The sequence below is a fragment of the Danio aesculapii genome, chromosome 1, assembly GCF_903798145.1.
Source record: "Danio aesculapii chromosome 1, fDanAes4.1, whole genome shotgun sequence".
In the NCBI taxonomy this organism is placed as follows: Eukaryota; Metazoa; Chordata; class Actinopteri; order Cypriniformes; family Danionidae; genus Danio; species Danio aesculapii.
The window spans coordinates 30219489-30242583 of record NC_079435.1 but is presented as its reverse complement, the minus strand read 5'-3'; the positions used below and the strand labels follow the sequence as shown (position 1 = coordinate 30242583).

The following is a 23095-nucleotide window of genomic DNA, read 5'->3' as shown; positions in this document are numbered from 1 at the left end:
GCTCCGGTTTCCCCTACAAGTCCAAAGACATGCGGTATAGGTGAATTGGCTAAGCTAAATTGTCCATAGTGTATGTGTGTGAATGAGAGTGTATGGGTGTTTCCCAGTGATGGGTTGCGGCTGGAAGGGCATCTGCTGCGTAAAACATATGCTGGATACGTTGGTGGTTCATTCCGAAAAGGTAAATGCAAATTGTGTAAATGCAGTTGTCAACATCTGAAGTAGTTCATCACCTTTTATCAAAGTTGTCCTATAACTATTGAAAAATAATTTTGAAAAACATTCTTGATTCGCTTTGAATGTTGACTACTGTACATACAGTAGGTGAGAGTTCAAAGTGACTATTACCGCCGGTCCTTATACCGCCGCCGTTTGAAATAACTGCTGCTCTGTTTTTAGTGTAGGACCGCAGTTTGTGAAAAAGCCGCCAGGGGGCGCAAAGGGACGGGATGCGAACGGAAAGAAATAGCCTTTACAGCAGCTTTAAATATGCTACTGTGCTTGTAAGTGATATTAAACAATAAGTCAAAGCATTATAAGTCCTTCATTAATCATTTAAAATTTGTTAACACACTTTATTGTAAATTTTTTAAGTGCAAAGAGGACTCGTTTTGGAATTGAAGAAATAAAAGACAACTAACATGACACACACATTCAATACAAATAAGTAGTCTTAAATAAATAAATAAAGCAGTCTTTTAGCCTAAATGTTCAGTGTTTGCCGTTTTGATAGGACTAAGACAAGACTTTTTCATTTATGTTTTTATTTATGTTTTTATTTACATTTTCGTTGTTGATTATATTTTACTATCTTATTTTATGTCTGAATTATTGTACATAATAATAAACGAATAATGAAAATAAATTAATAATGAAAATATGCCTAAATAAATAATTTATTTAAAGATATTGCGGCGAAACACTGAGAAACGGTCAGGGGCATGGTCTAAAGAGCTTAAGTTGAATGCTGCTTCATCAAAAGCAAAAAAAATAAATTGACCTACCTTAAGCAGATCACTAAAAGTATAATAAAAACAATTTTTTGCTCTCTCTCTCTCTCTCTCTCTCTCTCTCTCTCTCTCTCTCTCTCTCTCTCTCTCTCTCTCTCTCTCTCTCTCTCTCTCTCTCTCTCTCTCTCTCTCTCTCTCTATATATATATATATATATAATTATGTAATTATTTAATTATATATAATTATAAATATATTCTTAATAAACTTCCCAGCCACAAATATGAAAAAAACACAACTTGTATTAAAACTGGGCGAGGATTAGAAAGAATAAGATGCTTGTTATATAATTTAAAATGTTCTTCCTCTTGTCCAATTTCTTTATGCACATTTTTTTACTCGCTACTCTGCCAGGAACTTCGCCGCTAGAGAGCACCTTCAAAAATCTCAATCTCATGGCTCATTCTTCACGAATATAGAATTAAAATAATGGCGCGTTTCATTGTGCATCCAGCGGGTGCAACAAACAAGAGTTGTGCATTTTAGTTTAACTTTTTGAGCGTTAAAAGCAGTTCGGTGTTAGTTTTTATTTAAATATATCAAGCCGAAACTAAACAGCGCATTCTCTCCGCCTCCTCGTTCATAACCTGCGGGACCGGGACGCAATGCTGAAGCAGGCAATAGAGAAACTCCGTCATTCATCATAATCTTAGCTGATGTTTTGGAGTCGAAAGAATATATTAAAGAGAAATGTTCTTTTAACAGTCCCTATATATTTAATCTTTTTCTTTCTTTTTTTTTCTGTCATTTCTCTTCAGCAAATGATATTTTTTAAAGCTGCTTGATTCTTTTAAAACCGAAAGCAGAGCCCGTCAATTGGTGTTTTTCCATAAGATACGTTTATCCTACGATAATTTATCCTCTGATCCTTTTGCATTAAGGTTTTAATAAAAAAAAAACAGGTCATCTAATTACTTTCGATGTGCTAAAATATTTGTTAAACGAATGTTATTTAAAAAAAGCATATGCACATATTACAATTGTAAAATAGTCTAATATGCATGGTCTAATCAGAAATAAAGGAAATTAGTTATATTTAATGCATAAAATAGGCTAGCCTTTTTATAAATTGAGTTTAATTGATTTAAAACTTTTAATTGCATTTTAACGTCCTGTATAAATAATAAAAGTTGCATCAGATTGACGAAAAAACAAATATTAATACCTGCAAACAGGGCCACAGTTACTTTTTTTTCACTGACTGGCATGACTGGCAAACGCGTCAGAAAAAAAAAACTGCTGAATCTCTGCGAATATTTGGTTAACTTATAAAACAAATGTCTGGTTTAGTGATGTTAGTAATGCATAGAAAAATGCAAAGCAGAATTCTCCTGAGCTCATTAAACCACTGATGACAGCGACGGAATCACCGGCCCACCACGTTCTTACGAACATATTTTATTTATTAAAGGTATTATTTCATTGACCTGAACATAACCAGTTATAATATAATTACTAACCCATCGTCTAAAGCAGGCAATACTCTATTCAGCTATGTTCTTTGTTTTTACTTAAAAATATTTTCTTTTTGGCGAATGCTTGGAGCGTAATATAGATATTTTAAATAACAGGTATAGGGGTGGGCGGTACACCGGTGTCATAGTCATCACCGGTGTGACATTGCGCCACGGCATGGATTTTCTAATACCGTCAATACCATAATAAATCAATTTTGCGCGGCTTGAACGGCTGCATTTACATCAATAATAGCTAATTCTAAATAATAAGGCATTCAATTTTCTTTAAACATTCAGTTGTGGTCTGAATACATGTCCTTATACTACAGGGCTCGAAATTGCAATTATTTTGGTCGCATGAGCGCCCGAAATTTAATCTATGCGCCCTCATAATATATTTGGGAGCATTTGTGTGTCTGAATATAATGAACAGGGAGATTTTGTTACTGCAGGAAATGCAAACGGCAAAAGTTATAATAATAATAATGGCGCAGATGACAGTGATCATGACATGAGGTAAATGTTGATCCACCAGCTGAGATCAATCGAGTGTTTTCGGAGAAGGTGCCCGAATCTCGATGCGTTGCATTCACCGCGTGTTCAGCGCAAATGTCCGCTAAATATAAAGTCTAATACTGTACACATCATCGCCAAAGAAACTCACCTTTACTAAGTTTACACTGAAACTACGGCTCATAACAAAGAGCGGAATTGCGCTGGTGGTCATCGCGAGAATCTTGCTCTGTCTGCTCATAAATTGGTGCGGCTGACTCGCCTGCTTTATTCCACCAACACAGAGAAATGAAGATCAGCTCATAACGAGACTCAGCATTTACAATGACCCAAACCAAAACTTTTAAAGAGTGATAGAAGTGAGACTTTCTTTTGTCCGTTCTTCCTTGAGATGTATATTATTTTGCTATTGAAAGTAATACCATGATATTATGCCGTCACCGTTCAAAAGATGAAAAATACCGTGATATTAATTTTAGGTCATATCGCCCACCCCTAACAGGTAGCCTAGTTCAGTTCAGAAGTTGTTGTGCATAGAAACATTCATTTTCATAAGGCCCCATATTTAATGCGGTTTCGTTTTTAAACGCATAGGTTTTGTTACGCCATCTGTCCTATGTCGGAGTTTTGGATTTTGTGTATTCATGTTGGTGAAAAACACTTAAGAGTGGAGACCCCTTCCCCCTTCTCATAACCAAAAGCTTGTCTGTCAGGTGTTAATGGGCATCAGTGAGGCCGAAATCATGTCGCGTTTTCACTGTCGGGCTAGCTTGCAGCATGTCACGCAAACCCTGCCCCCAGAACTTCCCCGGAATTAGATGTTGCATATTATTCTGTGATCTTAAGGAAAGTGTTAAGTAGACTATTTAAGTGTCTTTAATATGGTGTATAGATTATTATGCGTTATTGAAACATCAAGGGGGACGCAGCAAAGTCACTTATAAATTAAAATTTTATTATTTTATGCAATTTTATTATTTTATGCAACAGCCTTACATTTAAAATGGAAACTTAACGGCGATTATAATCAAAAAGAACTCAGCCTATAAGGCTAGATGTTTTCTTTCCCTTATTTATTAATTTATTTGTTCATGTGTTTGGCGCATGTAACTCGTGTGCCATCGGAAAACTAGTGTAATGACAGCAAGCCATCTTTCCCAGACTCGGGGCAAAGTCCGCCTCTCCTTTCACTCCGTCCCGAAGCCCCAGCTGGCCCTCCTGGCATCCTCTGCGTAAAACATATGCTTGATAAGTTGACGGTTCATTCCGCTGTGGCAATTACAGACTAATAAAGGGACTAAGCCAAAAAGAAAATGAATGACGAATGAATGAATGAATAAATAAATAATAATAATAAAATAAAAATAAGGTAATAATCTTTACACACAGATGCCGCGTAAGTGGCCTTTTTTAATTTAGAGATGGTACATTTGAATTGCCTCTGCCACTTCTTCCCCCACCTCAAACCTGAAAGTTGAATAGAGAACTATAGCCTATTCACACCTTGATGCCTCAGCCTCAATAGCAACAGTTCACAGCCCATTTACGCCAAGACAGTGCAAGTTTAGCGGAAGAATGTCAAATCAAAATCACGCAGATGAAGCACACCAGCAACTACTATCATGAAACTATTAAAATGGCATTGGCATTACTAAAATAAATGTTTATTTGCAGCAGCTTTTTTTCGCGCCACAGAAATGTGGCGGTGGGAAGCATTTAATAAATAAAAGCAGGGTTAATAGTGACGTGATTCAAATGATGGATCTGCGACAGAGAAACTAAGGGTTTTGGGAAACACTCATCACTATATTCTTTTCCCCCCAAAACTATGCATAGTTCAGCTGCAAGTTACAGTACGTCTTTGTTTGGGAAAGCACAGGTCCGCTGGTGCCGCGCGCCTCTTTCTCTGGGCCAAAGCAAGGTGATTTTAAAAATATTAAAGATATAGATTAATTAAATATTCAGCAAAAGAGACATTTATTTAATATTTCACTATGCATTTCATCTGATAGGCTAATCTTTTTAGCTTAATTAAACACATATTGTCAAAACCCACACATGTATGAAAATGAAAATGGCATTTATTTTATTATTAGACTCTGATTTGTTATTTGTTGCCTAGGCTATTTTCACATTTGAGGTGCTTTATTGGCATGACAAATAACTGTACATTCGTATTGCCAAAGCAGTGCAGCGTCACTGCGTACAAAGACAGTGCAAAAAGGGCAGTAGTGCAAACAATTATGGATATAACACAAAGAAAATAAAATAAAAAAATAGAATAATAAAAATAAAAATAGAATCAGGATAAAGGTAATGATATAGCCTATTATCAAAAGTAAGTCCACAAATAAAGAGTTCGAGTATTTGTGTGTTGTAGACAGTGGAGCGGGTATTGCTGGTTGAACGCACAACTAACAGCGCTCTGTGCTGGACTTTACACCTGCTTTGATCTGGTGCAGGCATAAATGCGCATGCGGTGGAGGCGCACTCTAAACTCACACTGGAGAAAACTGGACTAGTGGATATCACGAAGACACGCAGCTTAATTTATTTCATGTTTTGCTTAACTAATTCTTTGAATAAAACTATTGAGCTATAAAGGGAAAAAACGCAGAAGAAATTTGCCATTATATTAATTTTAGCACAGCTGCCAGTCATTTTCACATTAGTTTTTCAGTTAGGGATTAATATTAATGTAGCCTAGTAAAAATGTCTATACTATAATATTATAATTTGTTATATCCATTATTATTATTATTATTATTATTATTATTATTATTATTATTATTATTATTATATATATATTTTTTTATTATTATTATTATTATTAAGCTATACAATTGACAAAACGCAGAACCCTTAAAAAAATTGGCTTTCATTTTGACATAGCTAAAGCACACGTTTAAAGTTATGTAAAAAAAAACATCCCATTCTACAGCAGCAGTCAAGTTAGGACACTTAAAAATGCCTTTTGCGTTTGAAGATGATCGACCTGCGAAGTTATGTTTACAGTGTTATAAAAGAAAAAGGTAGGCTATTTAGTGCGTGTGGATTTACCATAGACAGGCTTTCTGTTTGGCTAATGCCTAAAAATGTAACTAAGTAACACATTAATTTTAGCAAATTTTTTTAAATGGCATTTAAAATTTAAATTCATTTTTTTATTTAATTTAACATTTAAATATAATATAATTTAAAACATTTATTTTTTCCTTGCTGATTTTGGTTGGGTAATAAAGCGTGATGACTCAGATATGATCTAGTTTAGCTTGCATGTGTGGGCATGCTTTTCCTTTATTTCATCCTTTCCGTAAGGTGTTTTATTTATTTATTTATTTATAATTTTTTAAATAATGATGACAATATTCACTGTCTAAGCATTCCTCGGTATACTACCAACAAATTACGCCCCTGTACCCAAGTAGCCTACCTAAGTTAATTTACATTTCATGTAAAAAATAAGAAATCAAAAAAGACCAAAGTATTATGCTAAATATCCGTACAAACGAACATGTTTGTTGTTTAACTTTCGTTGATAAAACAACACAATACAGCCTATAATAATGTAGGCTAGTTAAATAGAAATAACTTTAACTGCTTGAAACAGTAAACATTACATTTTAGAAACTTCACAAATACTAATCAATAATAATATAAACAGTAACGAAGAACACAAATATTAGCCTAGGCTTGTAACAATATAAGTCAGATGTTGAAAAAAAAACTGCGTCTCTCCGCCTTTTGTTTTCTATTCATATTTTAAATTCTTTGCCAGAAAAACGAACATGTTGACTTTGTTCGGTTTAAGCGGAGACTTATTTGAGATTACAATGTTTCCAGCAGCACTGAGACGTGTGCCTGTAGCGCATGCAGATACTTTTTCGCAACCGTGGCAAAGAGGGTATCTTGCTCCGCCGCCTGCATTTCTCGGAAACCAGCTCTACATCGCGGAGCGGCGCGTTCTCAACTACCAAATATGCTGCTCCATTTCTCATCAACGTCTACTATTTATCAGTTTCTCTTTTGTATTTGGCCATTTTTGAAAAGGCCTCTCTGCCATACCTGGCTGGACTAGCTGGGCATTTGCGTTCAGTAGATGACACCGGAGCTGGCTCCGCACTCCATGGGCTGGGTGACATGACCGCAGCTCTGGAGGTTTTTTTTTAAACAAGCCCAACAAAGAGCTTCATCCTAATTATTGATTCGCCTTTCTCGTTCGCCACGAATCCAAAATGTTTCCAGATAGGCGCTGAGCGAGCATAAGCAGAGCGTAAAACACTGGCTGCAGTCAGTAAACCAATTAACAGATGCCCCGTCTGCAGCCAAACTTTAAAAATGTATAAAGCATATTTTAATCGTTTAACTGATACCATTCATCGGTTACAAACGTGCCCTTTGGGTTATTGCTTAATCGGTTATTTTGAGCATCCCCAACTAAACCGCATGTGCAAGCTCTATTTTTTTTCTCTCACGGCCGCACGCCGGAGATCCGGCATGGTGCAGGAATACTTTAAGCCCTGGTAAGATCATGTTTATTACTAAGAAAACTAAATCAAATTTATATTTTAATTGAACACATCTGATCACATAAGGTACGCACAGAAAAGTCTGTTTAGTGTTGTGGAAAGGCAAAGCTGAATATCTGTGGTTAAACTGCCACCCAGCGGTCAAAAGCTGCTGGCGCACCAAGTACCGCTGTCGCCGCGGTATGAATGGCGCCATAAGGAACACATTGAAGTAGTAACATCTGTACATACAGGTCAATTAAATTTTGGAAGAAAATTGATCATCAAAAATGTAAAATTGATCTACAAACAAACATTCAGTGTTTAGATTTACAGAAGTCTTATTTTTTAAGTCAGAGTCAACAAAGGCCATAAGCTTAATTCTTACATTTATTTAAGATCTTGGGGTTGACTACAATCTGTGTGAATCAGAATTATGTTTTTGATGTTGAACTCTCTTTGTTTACAGGACAACTATTTGGTGTTCCAGTTTCTGAAGTGCCTTCTGGACCCCAGGTATTGTAATGATAGCTTGACATTTGTGATAATTTTTGCTTGTGCAATGCAGTAATGTCTCACTGTAATGAAGCAGCATCTAATTTGCTTTAAAATACAGAATCTGTACATTATTCCTTTCAGCATAATGCAAGACATACACTGTCTATTGTCATTAATATAAATCAGACAACAACATCTGCAGTCAGGTGGCACAGTGGATTAGTGGTTAGCACTGTCGCCTCACAGCAAGAAGGTCGCTGGTTCAAGTCCTTGCTGGGCCAGTTGGCATCTCTGTGTGGAGTTTGCCTGTTCTCCCCATCTTGGCATGGGGTTCTTCCAAGTGCTCCAAAGACATATACTATAGGTGAATTGGGTAAACAAAAAATGGGTCTTAGTGTATGAGTGCATGTGTGAATGCAAGAGTGCATGGGTGTTTTCCAGTATTGGGTTGCGGCTGGAAAGGCAGGAATAGCTGATAATCAAGAACTAAGCTGAAGGAAAATGAATGAATGAATGAATAAATATCTGCAGTCCTTTTAGCAGGAGGCAAGGTCAAAATAACACCTGTCTTTGTTACTATCAATCTCTGTTTCAAATAGCGTTCCTTCATCTGAATTCTCATATGGCCTCTCCCACATACAGATATACATTTATCCACACACAGTATGTCTTTCCCTTGTATCCTTGTTATTGTCCCGGAGTCTGTTACGCTAGACCCCCCCCCCCCACATTTTAGTTAGTGCCTTTCTTCTACCGTAGCACGAAGGAATCAAGGATTAAGATCAGTATCTGTAGTGAGTTTTGTACATGCTGCTGTTGGCAGCATGTTGTTTGACAACTGATAAGAGAACAAAGTGTATTTTTTTCACAGTATTTTTTTTTTCTTATTCCTGAACTGACATTTACAGATCAGACCTTTTTGTATAAGTAAAGGCTGAACAAAAATGATAAAGTGGTTTTAGTTTACTGCAGATATTTTTCATGATCTGTGCATGAAATGCAACAGTTAACAACATCTAAACTAATAAATTCAAATACTATTTCTTTTTGAATAATATTAACAAGCACCCATGTTAAAAAATTTAGGTAAATTGCACCTATGGCGATTTTCATATTACTTTCTTGAATAGCATCCATTTCATGAAAATAAGACATCAATCAAACAATCAAAGGTTCAGTAAATCATAATACATATATCAGTTAATTTAGTGTTAATGTGCCCCAATAATGAAATATTTCTCATCATTTACTCACCCTCTAGTGGTCCAAACCTTTATGAGTTTCTTTTATCTCTTGTACACAAAATAGGCTATTTGTTAAAGGCTGGTAATCTTGGAGGAAAAAAATACAATGGAAGTCAACAGCTTCAGGTTATTGACGTCAAACTACGTCGACAGTGATACATCTGGTACTGGTTATGTGTTTTATTTAGTGTTAATAAGTGCGATTAACACTTGCTTAGTGCGAGATAAGGCACATTTGGGGGGTTGTTATCTCAAAATAAAACCGGACAGGCTTATTAGTAGCCAGACACATAGTGGAGGATGAGCCTGTGTTATTAGTTTCAGTGGTTCTTATATAGGATTATTACACGGCTGTTTGGTCCGATGACCCAGTTTGTTGCAATTGGTGGACTGCGTTCACCGCGAGACAAAGAGAAATGCCCACCACGGCTCATCAACAACTGAGAGTGCAACAAGTGCAGAGTATATGTGTAAGCCCAATGCAGGAGTGCATTAAAGCAATGCAGTTTAACAACAGCATATTGCTCTATTTTTTAACAATGACACACCTTCAGTATTTATCCACACTGAACTATTTTGAAACTTGACCGCCACACGTGTGTAGGAAAAGCTGATGGTGGCCATAGCAATGACAAACGACTGAGGATCGCGAGCTCACAAACGCCTTTAAATCCGTAAACAAAGCGGCACATGTCGCGTTTTCAACATGATTTTAGACATGTTATGAGAATATAAAGAGTTAACCAGATACAGTACAAGCCGCTTGGAGTGGTTACAAGTAACATGACACAATTAAACACATAATTTAACAAAGTCCCATACATAAATAGTATTTTCTGATCCTTCCTTTAGCAAATGGCCGAAGAATGGCCCATTGCAAGCATGTAGATTGCTGAAGCACTCATCAGAAAAATTACTGGAACACAGCTCAAGGCTGGGGCTATAAATAAGATAAAATATATCCAGGTGAGGCATCGTGGTGGCGCTCTGGGTAGCACTGTTGCCTCACAGCAAGAAAGGTCGAGCCTCAGCTGGGTCAGTTGGCATTTCTGTGTAGAGTTTGCATGTTCTCCCCGTGTTCGCTTGGGTTTCCTCTGGGTGCTCCGGTTTCCCCCACAGCAGAAAGATCTGCTGTAAATGCTGCTCTCCGGTTGAAAACATGTAAACACTGCAATCAACCTATTACCGCAGTGTAGGATTTTCGCCGCATTTTGTGACAGGAATAACACACACAGGTTTTTGACGCTACCTACCGAGTGTATCTAAGTTACAGAGAGATGCAGAAGTTTTTTTCTATCATTCACGCCCACTTTCCTGACTTTTTCCAAACTAGAGGTGTGAAAACACCCTGCTGAAACAGGGGGGTTTCGTGGCCCTTTAACAATGACGTGCTTGATCCACACGATTAGTTTGGGCTGGGGCGCATCCGGCCAAGCTCGTCTGTCCAGGTGATGGCACATAATTTGCGATGCTCTCGACATGTAGCGAAACCATATAGCAAAACAAATAGCAAAAAGGGAAATTTTAAGTTTGTGTACTCCTGGTTAGAGAAAGACAAGTTAACTGTGGCTGAAAACAAAAACAACCATGTAATTTATTTTTTCAAGTGTTTCTTCCGAGCTTATTTGAGTTCCCCTTCAGGAGGGGAACTTCAATGCTATGTGGAAATACTTCCACCATGGGGATTTCGTTCAGAAAGCCAATTGTCTGAAAGAGTATGTAAACGGGCCAATGGAATGCCAATGAGTTGGCAGCGTCAGCCTGCGCAGCTGATGCTCTTTGCAATCAATTTGGCAATATAAGCACAGCGCGTGCAAAGCTGAGGCATCCTTTTTGCTTCAGAGACTTCAACAGCCTTCTGAGAGAGTCGATAAGGGTTCCTCCAGCTGATTTCCAGAGAAATCTTCCAGAGAGAGCAGTCTACCAGTACAGAGTGTGGTACACGCGGTGGCAGACGTTCGAGTTGGGTTTCTCCCTTGCCTGGCGTTCTTTGTGTCTGGTCCTCCAAGAGTGGTTTGTATAAGTTGCACTTCTCTAAAAGAGCAACACAGTTGCTTTTTCAAGATGTCGCTCCGACTGTGCGTTTATGGATGCTGTGGTTTCCTGTCCCCGGATGATGTTCACGAGCACTGCGTTGCATGTCTGGGGGTCCAGCATGTTAATGCTGTGCTCGCGGGCAGTTCATTCTGTCACTGCGATGGCGTGCCTGTTACGCTGTTAAGATCGCAGCTAGCCCTTGCAAAAGGGCGAACCACCCCAGCTGTCCCCTGCACTGCAGCGGGCACTCGGACAGATCTGAGGGTTCCAGTGGAGACTATCCGCTACCCCCGGGCCTGCGGACCTCCCGCTTCTCCAAGCGCTCCATCCAAGCTTCGAGCGAAGGAAGCGATCCGTCTAACCAGATGGTAGCCCTCTCGCTCGATGACACCGGGGACCATACATCCACTGCTGCATCGGAGGGTGGGCTTTAATTTTCCGACGAGGATCAAGACACGCTCCCCCTTCACCGGGCAGGTGTCATGGATCTCGAAACGGATATGTTAGCCGTGCTATCCCCGGCTGCTTCGGCCGTGGGGTTGGAGATGGTTTATCCCCCAGCTCCGCGGCCAGACCGACTAGATGGGTGCTATGTTGAGGACAAGAAGGCTAGACCTTCACGGCTCACGTCCCCTTCTTCCCGGTGGTGCACAGTAGGCTCACGCAGTCTTGGAGGGCACCTTTCTCTGCCCGAACTGTGTGCGCCTCTGCCCTCACCACTCTTGACGGTGGAGCAGCCAGGGGGTATGAGGCGATCCCACACTCCCTCGGAGCCAGAGCCTACAGAGCTGCGGGCCAGGCTGCTTCCACCTTGCATGCTATGGCCACCTACCAGTGCTACCCAGCTGCACGAGGGAGGGTCCGACCCAGGCTTGTTACACAAACTCCGCATCGCAACCGACTATGCTCTTCGGACCACTAAGTCCGCTGTGTGTGCGCTGGGAAGGACGATGGCCACATTAGTGGTCCAGGAGCACCACCTATGGCTAAACCTGGCAGATATTCGCGAAGCCGACAAAGATCACTTTCTTGACTCCCCCATATCCCAGGCTGGCCTGTTCGGCGACACCGTCTGTGTAGTAACCCAGGAATTCAAGGCAGTGAGAGAGCATTCAGACGTGATGGGCAATGTCATCTATCGGTGGGAACATAAAACTGATCTGCCCGCCGAGCCATCCACATCTGCTGCTCCACGCTGAGGGCGCCCGCCTCCGAGAGCTGCCCCTCCGGATCTCTTTACTCGGGTTGGAGCTGGACTCAGCGCGCTCAGCTAATGCTGAACTGTCTGAGAGAATTCAACAGCAAAATAGTGGTCCCACTGAAATCTTTTCAGAGGCTCCTAGGGCATATGGCATCCACAGCCGCTGTCACGCCACTTGGATCATTTCATATGAGAGCACTTCAGCACTGGCTTCACGATCGAGTCCCCAGACGCGCATGGCACGTGGGCACATACCGGGTGACTCTCACTGGGCAGTGTCACCGCGCCCTCAGCCCCTGGGAAGACCCCTCGTTCTTACAGGCTGGAGTGCCTGGACAGGTGTCCAGACATATTGCCGTTTCGCTGTGTGTTGTGGGCATGCAACTGCGGGCCTGAGGAAAGGAACCTAGTTGCATTGGCATATCAATCGCCCAGAGCTGTTGGCAGTCTTCCTCTCACTCCACCGTTTTTTACTGCTGTTGGAGCGACAACACGTGCTGATCAGGACTGACAGCACGGCTACGGTGGTGTATATCAACCGTATGGGGGGTATCCGCTTTCGCCGCATGTCTCAGCTCACTTGCCGCCTGCTCTGCTGGAGTCATACGCGACTCAAATCGCTCAACTGTGCAGCCGACGCACTCTCATGGCAGCCTTTATGTTCAGGAGAATGGAGACTCCACCCCAAGTCTGTTCAGCTGATATGGGCGCGATTCGGGGAAGCCCAAATTAATCTGTTTCTCCCATTGAGCAAGGTCAGGGAGGACAAGGAGCAGGTCTTGCTAGTTGCGCCTCTATGACCCAACCGGACCTGGATATCAGAGAACTCTCCCTCCTCACGACGGCCTTCCACTGGCAGATCTCTTTGAGGGAGGACCTACTCTCTCAGGGACAGGGCACCATCTGGCACCCTCTCCCAGATCTTTGGAACCTCCATGTGTGGTCCTTAGACGTGCGGTGGTTAATACCATCACTTAGGGTAGAGCCCCCTCGACAAGGCGCGCCTGCCCTCTCAAGTGGAGTCTATTTACTGAATGGTGCATCTCTCGCAGAGAAGACCACCGAACTTGCCAGATCAGCGTTGTGCTTTCTTTCCCTCAAGAGAAGCTGGAGAGCAGGCTGTCGCCCTCCACACTCAAGGTTTACGTGGCTGCCATCTTCGCTCACTATGACACGGTGGCTGGCAGAGCCGTGGGAAGGCATAACCTTATCATCCGCTTCCTCAGACATGCTAGGCGAATTAATCCACCCCACCCCCCTCTCATGCCCTCTTGGGATCTCGCCCTCGTTCTCACGAGCATGCGCACAAATCCATTCGAACCACACGACTCAATATCTTTAAGTTTTTTGTCCCTGAAGACAGCTCTGCTGGTCGCGTTAGCATCGATTAAGAGAGTCAGGGACCTGGAGGCATTTTCAGTCAGTGACTCGTGCCTGGAATTCGTGCCGGCCTACTCTCAAGTTGTCCTGAGACCCGGCCTGGATATGTGCCCAAGGTTCCTGCCACACCATTTAAGGACCTAGTAGTGAGCCTGCAAGCGATGCCCCCGGAGCAGGCAGACCCAGCCCTTTCATTACTATGTCCAGTTCGCGCTTTGAGAATCTATCTGGACCGCATTCAGAGCTTTAGATCATCTGAGCATCTCTTCGTCTGTTATGGTGGTCGGCAGAATGGAAGTGCCATATCTAAACCGAGGTTGGCCCACTGGATAGTAGATGCCATTTCCCTCGCTTACCAAAGCCAGGGCGAGCCGTGTCCCCCAGGAGTTTGAGCGCACTCCACTCGGAGCATCGCATCCTCTTGGGCATGTGCATGCGGCGCCTCTCTAACAGACATCTGTAGAGCTGTGCGCTGGGTGACACCTAAGACATTTTCAAGGTTTTATAATCTGCGAGTGGAGCCACTTTGCTCAATGGTATTAGTTAACCCTTGGTGATTGAGGTGATTGAAATAATGTGGTGAAGGTGTTGTAACACGCTTGCTGCGCCATTCTCCCTAACACAAAGATTTTCACTCCTGCGTTTATTTTCACTCTGTCAGTAAAGTTCCCCAGTCAGGCGCTGGCCCGTTACATTGTAGGTCTGTCCTCTGGTCAGCCCGCGTTCTGGGTATAGGTGCCCTCTATGTGCGATCCCCTCTAGGCAAACCCAAATGCTTATACAGCCGCGGTGCAGTCCCCCCTCACAGGTGTCACCTGTGTCTTCCCTCACCGCTAACCATCTTATATTCATATGCGTACTCCCCCTTCTCAGGGCTAGTCCATATACTCTTCCGCCACCGGGTCTCCCTACTTGGGTAGCAGGTGGCCTCCGCAGCATCCTCCCTATCGGGACTGCACGTCGTATTTAAATTCCTAGAAATTAACTAGACGCATTTGCGACTCCCAAAAAAATATCTAAATCCGTAAATCTTCTGTTGAAGTGGGATAAGTAAGGGCCAGGGAACATGTTGGAAGACCGTGCCTCTGGTGATGTAGGTGCGCTCACGCTCTCTTTTGCCTGGCATAACCTCTCATCTGAGGCGAAGGTAAGGTTCAATCATTATGGCGTTTTCCATACATTTCCCCATAGTGGAAGTTTTTTCCACCTAACATTGAAGTTCCCTTCCCGAAGGGGAACACTTCGGTTACTAAGGTAACCCTTGTTCCCCGAGGGGGGGAATGGAAATGCTATGTTCCTTTGCCATAATGATTGTCCCTTAGCTGTTGAGGGTAAAGTCTCTTTAGCTAAAAAGGATGCCTCAGCTTTGCACATGCTGTGCTTATATTGCCAAATTGATTGCAACGAGCATCAGCTGCGCAGGCTGATGCTGCCAACTCATTGGCATTTCATTGGCCCATTTACATACTCTTTCAGACGATTGGCTTTCTGAACGAAATCCCCATAGTGGAAGTTTTTCCACACAGCATTTCCGTTCCCCCCCTCGGGGAATGAGGGTTACCTTAGTAACCGGAGCGTTCTGTTGCCAAGATGAGTAGTACCAAGATCAGACTGTGTTATTAGTTTCAGCTACTGTTATCTCAGAATAACATACCTTGGAATGTAGCAACTGACCAATTCAAACAGCTATGTTAATTAGATTATAAACATGTTCTTTTATTTAGGAGTGAAGTGGACATTTTTCACTTCTGAATGGCTCAAATATTTCTGCCGCATAGCGTCTGGTGTAGATACCCCTATTACTGTGTTCTGTCTGGTTAGGACATGGTTTTAGAAAGTGCCTAGCAACCACATATTGAATATAACACATATATTCTGAAAATGTTTATTTGTTTTGCCACATTCACCTTTGCCCCAGTTTGCAGTAGCTTTAGTTTCAGATACCGTCACACATCAGTGCTTGCTCATTTCTATGGCATGGCAGACCCTCAGAGCTACATCGCTGTTTTTGCAGTAGCTGACCTGCTGTGCCCTTTAGAGGACATATGGCACCTCGGGCCAAAGCTCATCTGTGGAAGAACATCTGAATTTACTCTGTCCTCAGTATCATGTGATGCTGTCTGCTCTCAGGCCAGGCCTCAAAGCATTCCCACTCACCGTCCTCCCGTCCTTACAAACACCCTAACTCCATTTGTCACAGAGCTCATCTTGGACAACAGAGCTGAGTTCATTTAGGGTAGTTTGTATAAATAAAGAGCTCCTTTCCTGATAATGGCACTGTGAGATGCTTGCAGTGATGAAGTCAGTCAAAGAAGGGATGAAGACAAACTGTAGACGTCACCATTAAAATGACTAATCTGTGGCATACCCTTCTGGCAGAAACTTTGAATATATTACTTCCAGGAGAGCGACATAAGCTGTGCCACTTTTTACTTAAGGTTTACTTCCTCTAGGCAAAGCTAAATTAAATCAAGATAAGACTAATACTCATTCAAGTGTAATATGAAGAAAGCATTTAAGAAATATTACTTTGCTGTAAAATGGCTTGGCTGAATCATAGGGAAATATATGAATGATAAACATTTTAGATTTAAAAAATGTATATTATGAAGGGGTGGGTGACTGTTACAAAGCCATTTATTTGTACTTTGTATTCATACTTTAATTTTCGACTCTTAAAAACAGTCAAACCTATTCTATCTAGAAAACTTTTTGAAAAAATAATTTATGCTGTCATAACTGGACTAAAGTTTGGACTAATGTAATTCACTATATTTTGGGATCAATCAGACAACTCTATTCTCTTTTAAAATCCTTTTCTTGTTTTTTAAATCACTAAATGGCTTGGCTCCTTTTTACCTGTCAGACATGTTGACTGAACATCAGCCTGGTCAGTCTGTTCGGTCATCTAACCAGAGACTGTTATGCATGCCAAAGTCAAGGTTAAAATGCAGGGGTGACTGTGCTTTCGTAGTAGCTGGTCCTACCTTGTGGAATGCTCTGCCCCTCTTTATTAGGTCTATATCATCTCTGTCTGTTTTTAAATCGAGGTTGAAAAATTACCTTTTTGATTTGGCATTTTATCAGTGAGAATTGTTTGTTTTAGCTAAAATTTTATATCTTTCTCTTTGGGATTTGTATTGTGCAGCACATTGGTCAACCTTTGGTTGTGTTTAATAGTGCTATATAAATAAAATTGACAATGACATTATTTTATAATGTCATTCTTTATTTAGAATTTGACATGTTTTAGTTTTTTTTTTCTATTGGAATACCCCAAATGGTAAGGGAAATGGTTTAGTGTATATATTCCATATACCGTATCATTTACATCATGATTTTTCGTGGTAAATATATTTCCTGTTGACATGTTGACTTGACAGCTGTGACATGACATTTCAGCTGCTGACTGGGCTTTCCATGCTTTTTTACACCCCCTTTCTTCGTATGTACAATACTTTTTTCCCTGACATTTAATTTCAACTTTTGTAACTTTTAATAATTATTATTCATATTTTTAAACTAATTAGTTTTGTTTTATTTCTATGGATGAACTACTTTGGTTGTTACTTATATTTGGTGAAAATTTCAGGTCATTAGCACAATTAAAAATATGTTTTTATGGAAAAATTATATACTGTTATATACACTTTTCCAAGCAAATTTAAGGAACACTTTTTAATCAAAGGATAGCATTAAGTCAATTTAACTCCTAGGATATTGATCTGGTCAGTTCAGTAGTAGAGGGGTTTGTCAATCCATTTTAGCTGCTTTGGTGTTAATAGAATTAACAACGGGTGCAATAGATGGACAACAATGAGACAACCTCCAAAACAGAAAGGGTTTTGGGTGTTTTTGCTATTATTAGATTTGACTAATGTCAGTGTCATGTCTGGTACCATGAGGTGATACCTGGACCCTACTCTTCCATGATGGCACATCAATACATGCCATTGCAAAAGTTTCTCCTAGAACAAGAGCATGGAGGAGATACCAGGAGACTGTCAGTTACTCTAGGAAAACTGGACAGGGCTGTAGAAGGTCCTCTGCCCATGAGCAGGATTGGTATACTCTTTGTGCAAGGAGGGGACCACTGCCAGAGCCCTACAAAATGACCAATATTGTTATTACCTCTGTTAAAACCAATATTGTCAATGCTTCTGTTAAAACAATCAGAAACAGACTTCATGAGGGTGGCCTGACCTTCTTTATCAGACCCTGCGCTCACTTCCTGGCAGCCTGGAATAGTATTTAATATTGAACACCAGAGTTGGTAGGTCCCTCATTTTTACCCTGTGCTTTTTCACAAATGAGAGCAGGTTTACCCTGAACACCTGGAGAGATGGGAAATTGGTCTATAGAAGCCATGGAGAATATTATTCTGCCTGTAACATTGTTCAGCAGGACCTGTTAGTGGGTCAGTGATAGTCGTGGGAAGTGTATCCTTGGAGCAACACACAAACTACTACAGGCTTGACAATAGCACCCCGACTGCTATTAGGTGTCTGGATGAAATCATTGAACACCTTGTTAGACCCTACACTAGAGCTGTGGGTCCTGGATTCCTTCAAGTCCATGACAATGACTGGCTAATCATGGCAAAAGCATGCAGGCAATTCCTGGTGGATGAAGGAATTGATACTAAATTACCCCAAGGCTGATCAGAACTAAATCCTACAGAACCCATCTGGGAAGTTACGTACTATTTTCATTTTGATTCTTTTCAGCTCTCTGGAAGTTTATAATTTCCAGTTACATCAAATGATGTGGCATCCTTTATTTCCTAGCTCATCACCCAGTCCATAACAGTATTTAATACCCAGCATAACCTTTCCTCAACTGAGCTAGTAAAATCTTTCTTTAATTTTTATATATATAAATTATTTTTTGTATAACTATATTATTTGTATTGCAAACAGTCTTCAATCTATATAACAGATCGGTGCACTAATATTTACAAAAGCAAACCACATTCAATGTCACTTTGACTAGAAAATACCAGCTAGAATCTGTATGTGTATGGAATATTTAAATTTTCTGCTTCTGGTTTGATTTAATCCAAGATTATGTGTGCTTTCAAAATTCCTTATTTTAATATTCCTTTTTATGGTAGTTTATTCTTTCTTGATGATTTCATGCACCTCAGAATCAGCATCCATCATTCTCACATGTCTTCAAAGTTTTATGACAGAACCGTACCAGAGAAGAACAGTACGCTTCACACATGATGAGGTTGTGTTCTCTCTCATGCCTCGGGCAGCAGGAGCTCATGGTGGCTGATTGGGCTTTGATTTGAGAGCTCGGCCATGATTGAGCTTTGAGAAAACCACTCTACATGATAACTTGATTGAAGGAAAAATGCAGAGAGAGAGAGAGAGACACAAGGACAGCTCATAAAAGGAGACTTCTTTTCTTCAGGAGAGACAGACTTTAATGTGTGGTATGGCCCAAATGGTGTCTTTTTTCCCTCTTTTTTCACTTCAATTAATGTTTTGTGTATTTATTAGGAAATAACATAAGCCATCGGTAGGCACAGACCGAATCTGCTGACATTTTTGTTATTTCTGCGGAGAATTTTGTAAAAATCTGAGTTGTTTTGGGAGTATCTTAACTAAAAACTTAATATATGAAATAAAAAATAATGTCTTTTTAACTTTTATTCAATGTTTACAATGCAAATCCAATTAGATCCACTTATTTGGTAAACAAAGCAAGTCTCTCATATAATATATATACTAAAAGACAAAAAATATTACTTTACAAAATCTATTGTAAATTAATCAAATGAATACTTTCATATTAGTCAATAATATTGCTGAAATTAATTGAAAAACTAAATAAATATAAATTTACACACATTTTCACAAGTAAATAAATAGACTCAATTATGGGCTAAAAATCTGCGGAAATCTGTGGATTTCTGCATGCACAGATTTCGTGTGGGCCTAGTAATCGGTAAAAAAAATAGCCAGGATGCATTCAATTATTCAGAAAAGAAAAGTTGCATTGATTAAAATTTTTTTTTTGAATAAACTGAATCTGCATGAGTGTTTTTCATCACTAATGATATAATGAAATGTTATTTATGTGTGAAATAAGAATATTAGAAAGATTTCTGAAGAATCATCCTACACTGAATACTGGAGTAGTGGCTTCTTATCATCACAAGAAGAAATGCAAATAAAAAAATTATTTAAGTTATGTAAATTGCAAATATATTGTTTTAATTGTGAAAAATGAACGCAGTAAGTGCAACTGATTCAATTGCATATTTGCTTAATTTCTGAATGAATCATCGATTTAAATGAATTAAATTAATAATTGACTCAATTACTCAAGGAACACATTAAGGGCCCTATGATACACCCGGCGCAATAAGCCACAAGACATGTTAGGTGCGACTTGTTGCTATTTTTAGACCAGCACAACCCTAATTTTCACATTTTGCACCACATTGTTTAAATAGCAAATCCATTTGCTGGTCTTAAATAAAGGTGTGTTAAGGCAGTGGTTCTCAAACTTTTAAACCAGCGACCCCCAATGTAAGATCGTCAAGAACTCGCGACCCCCCACTACCAAAGCATATACAAACAATAAAAATAAACCTTTTTTCAGCTGTTCACACTATTTTAACTATATTTACTATACATTACAGGGCTCGAAATTAAAAATTCTGCTTGGTAGCACTGGTGCTCCTAAATTAAAAAATTTAGGCGCACCAGCCAAAATTTTGTGGCTGTTATTACAAGTTTTATAAACAGATTTATTGCATTTGAAATCAACACTTATCAAAACTAACAAGCAAAAAAATATATATGCATGTGTGAGGAAAATATGTCTCAATGAAATCCCGTTATCACAAAAAAATACATTTTTGGTCACAACTGAGTGACCAAAAGATATCAAGGATGGATCGCTCACCGGCCCTGCACAAACTGCATGACTTGAATGAATCTGTTAACGATAACTGTGCTGTGTTCTCATGGGTGGTGTCTGATATTGCACAGATGCTTTTGACATATACCTTATTATCTGCATACGTCATTTTAATAGCAATACCGGTCTTTTCATGAGCTGCAATATTAGTTTAATTTTAGTCAGTGCAAGCCCTTTTGCGATGGTGAACGTGGTGTTATATTTTACATATAGCTGGCACATGCACAGCTGACAGCATCTGGTGATTATATGAAGAATTAAACCTCTCGTGTTTAAAATGTGTAGATGTGGCAAACAGTTACCTGAAAATTCCGTCCCACAGACTTTACAGTGAATGCTTTAGTTATTTTCATAACGGACTTGAAGCCAATGGAAGTCTTTTATCCACTCTTCAATAAGTGTAGATGGTGGATTAACATTCACCACATGATCAGTAATCAGATGTGCCATTATTTGTAGATTTAGGTGTTTCTAAGACAAAATCTGTCAGTGTTGTTTTCATTCTCTCATCTTAAGCGCTTTACATTTTCGCAGTTGTAGCTCCTGTCATCTGAAGACAAGAGGCATAGACTGAGTGATTGACAGCTGATTTTAGCCAATCCATTTATGTTCAGTTCTTAGAGCAGTGGACCAATAAGAAGAGCGTGAAGGCGGGACAAGCGTTGCCGGCTTTGTTTACTGCAGCAAGTTGACTTGACAACAGTTTTAAACTGTTCCTGAGCGCTGCGTTTTAAGTACAAAGATGCATTCTGCCTGAATGTGTCCTAAATACTTTATGAATTTATCAGTAATATCTTTTAAAAAATCTGAAAATATTAGCTTTCACTTGTAATACTGAAAAATATTTATTATAATCACTGAAAGTTACACCATTTTTAAATCACTCTCGCAACCCCTCGAAATTATTCTGCGACCCCCAGTTTGAGAACCACTGTATTAGACTATTATTTTATATATATATATATATATATATATATATATATATATATATATATATATATATATATATATATATATATATATATATATATATATATATACAATAGATATATGATATATGATAAATATGTATGCTAATTGTCTCTAGTGGACTGCATACAACACTTGTCCACAAGCTCATCCAAACTTATCCACTAACGTAAAGGAGTAAAGAGTATAGTAAATATAAAGAGTAAAGTAAAGTGGCCGAATGGAAGAGGCTTGGTTTTTATCCTGGCACAGCAAATGTTCTGTTTAACTGTTTTCTTGGTAATGAAGCGTTCAGTTTTTCCACTTACAAATTCCACCATGTAAATAGCAAATGCACCATAGCGCAACACAACTAAATCTTAAAAGCAATGGGAGATGAGACTATAATTGGTTTAATGCACGTTATGCTCAAAACACACCCATAACTTATTAAGAGAATAAGCACAACCCTGTTCATACAACAGGGCACAGAGTATTTTTTCGTCCTTAAAATAGCAAAAGTGAATTCGGACATGCCCTTAATGCTTTTGCGTTAGACTTTGACCTTCACCTATAGTAGCAGTTTTAGTTTCTTATTTTGTTGTAGGCTATCATTTGATTAAAAAAAAGCCTAATTTCATATCAGTAATAAAGGAATTGTTCTCCTAAAAATGAAAATCAGCAGCAAAAATAGTCAATCAATTTCTTCAGTTTCTAGCTTATGTAGTTGGCTTGTCTATTACATTATTGCTGTCAGAAAACTACTGAGGATACCTTAGCACATCAAAGCAGACCTTTCTGTGTCACTTTCTTATTATGTTCCCACGGTTACACTTCCATGCTTTTGTCTTGTTTAAAGTCAGTTTGTCCTTGAATTGGGTTTGGCTGTTGATCTTGTTTTCGGCGCATTGAATACAGTAAACATCTATAAACAAAAGTTGCATTTGAAGGACTATTAAAGGTCTTTGCAAAAGCTGTTGCCTTGAGCAGACTGTTCTTATGCGCTGTATGTGAAATGTCTGGCAAGCGATGCTTACAGTTAAGTGAAACATAGCATGAATGAAATGAAAGACATAACAGTATTTGCAACATAACCTTATGAATATTTTACCACTAGTTTTACTGGAACTACTAGAAATCCCATAGCTGTTTTGACTATTCTTACTAGAGTGTACTGAATGGCATTTCTGTCAGGTTATATTCACATTTGATGATCATGTTGAGGTTAGGGTTGGAAATTTAAATGTCCATTGTTACATATTAGGATTTTTGCTGTACTTGAAGGTTTGTGCCTCGCTTTGTGTTGGACAGACAGGAGAGCTACTGTAAGTTTTTTTCAATGCAGTAAAATGTTTTTGAAATT

The 23095-nt window shown here is 39.6% G+C and overlaps 1 protein-coding gene across 1 annotated transcript in view; it reads left to right on the top strand.

The window, feature by feature from the left end:
- vps8 (VPS8 subunit of CORVET complex) overlaps positions 1-23095 on the top strand; it is a 245667-nt gene that overhangs the window by 117306 nt on the left and 105266 nt on the right. Inside the window, exon 34 of the mRNA XM_056458636.1 lies at positions 7958-8004. Within this exon, the coding sequence (XP_056314611.1) occupies positions 7958-8004 (47 nt within the window). The remainder of the gene's footprint in view (positions 1-7957; positions 8005-23095) is intronic.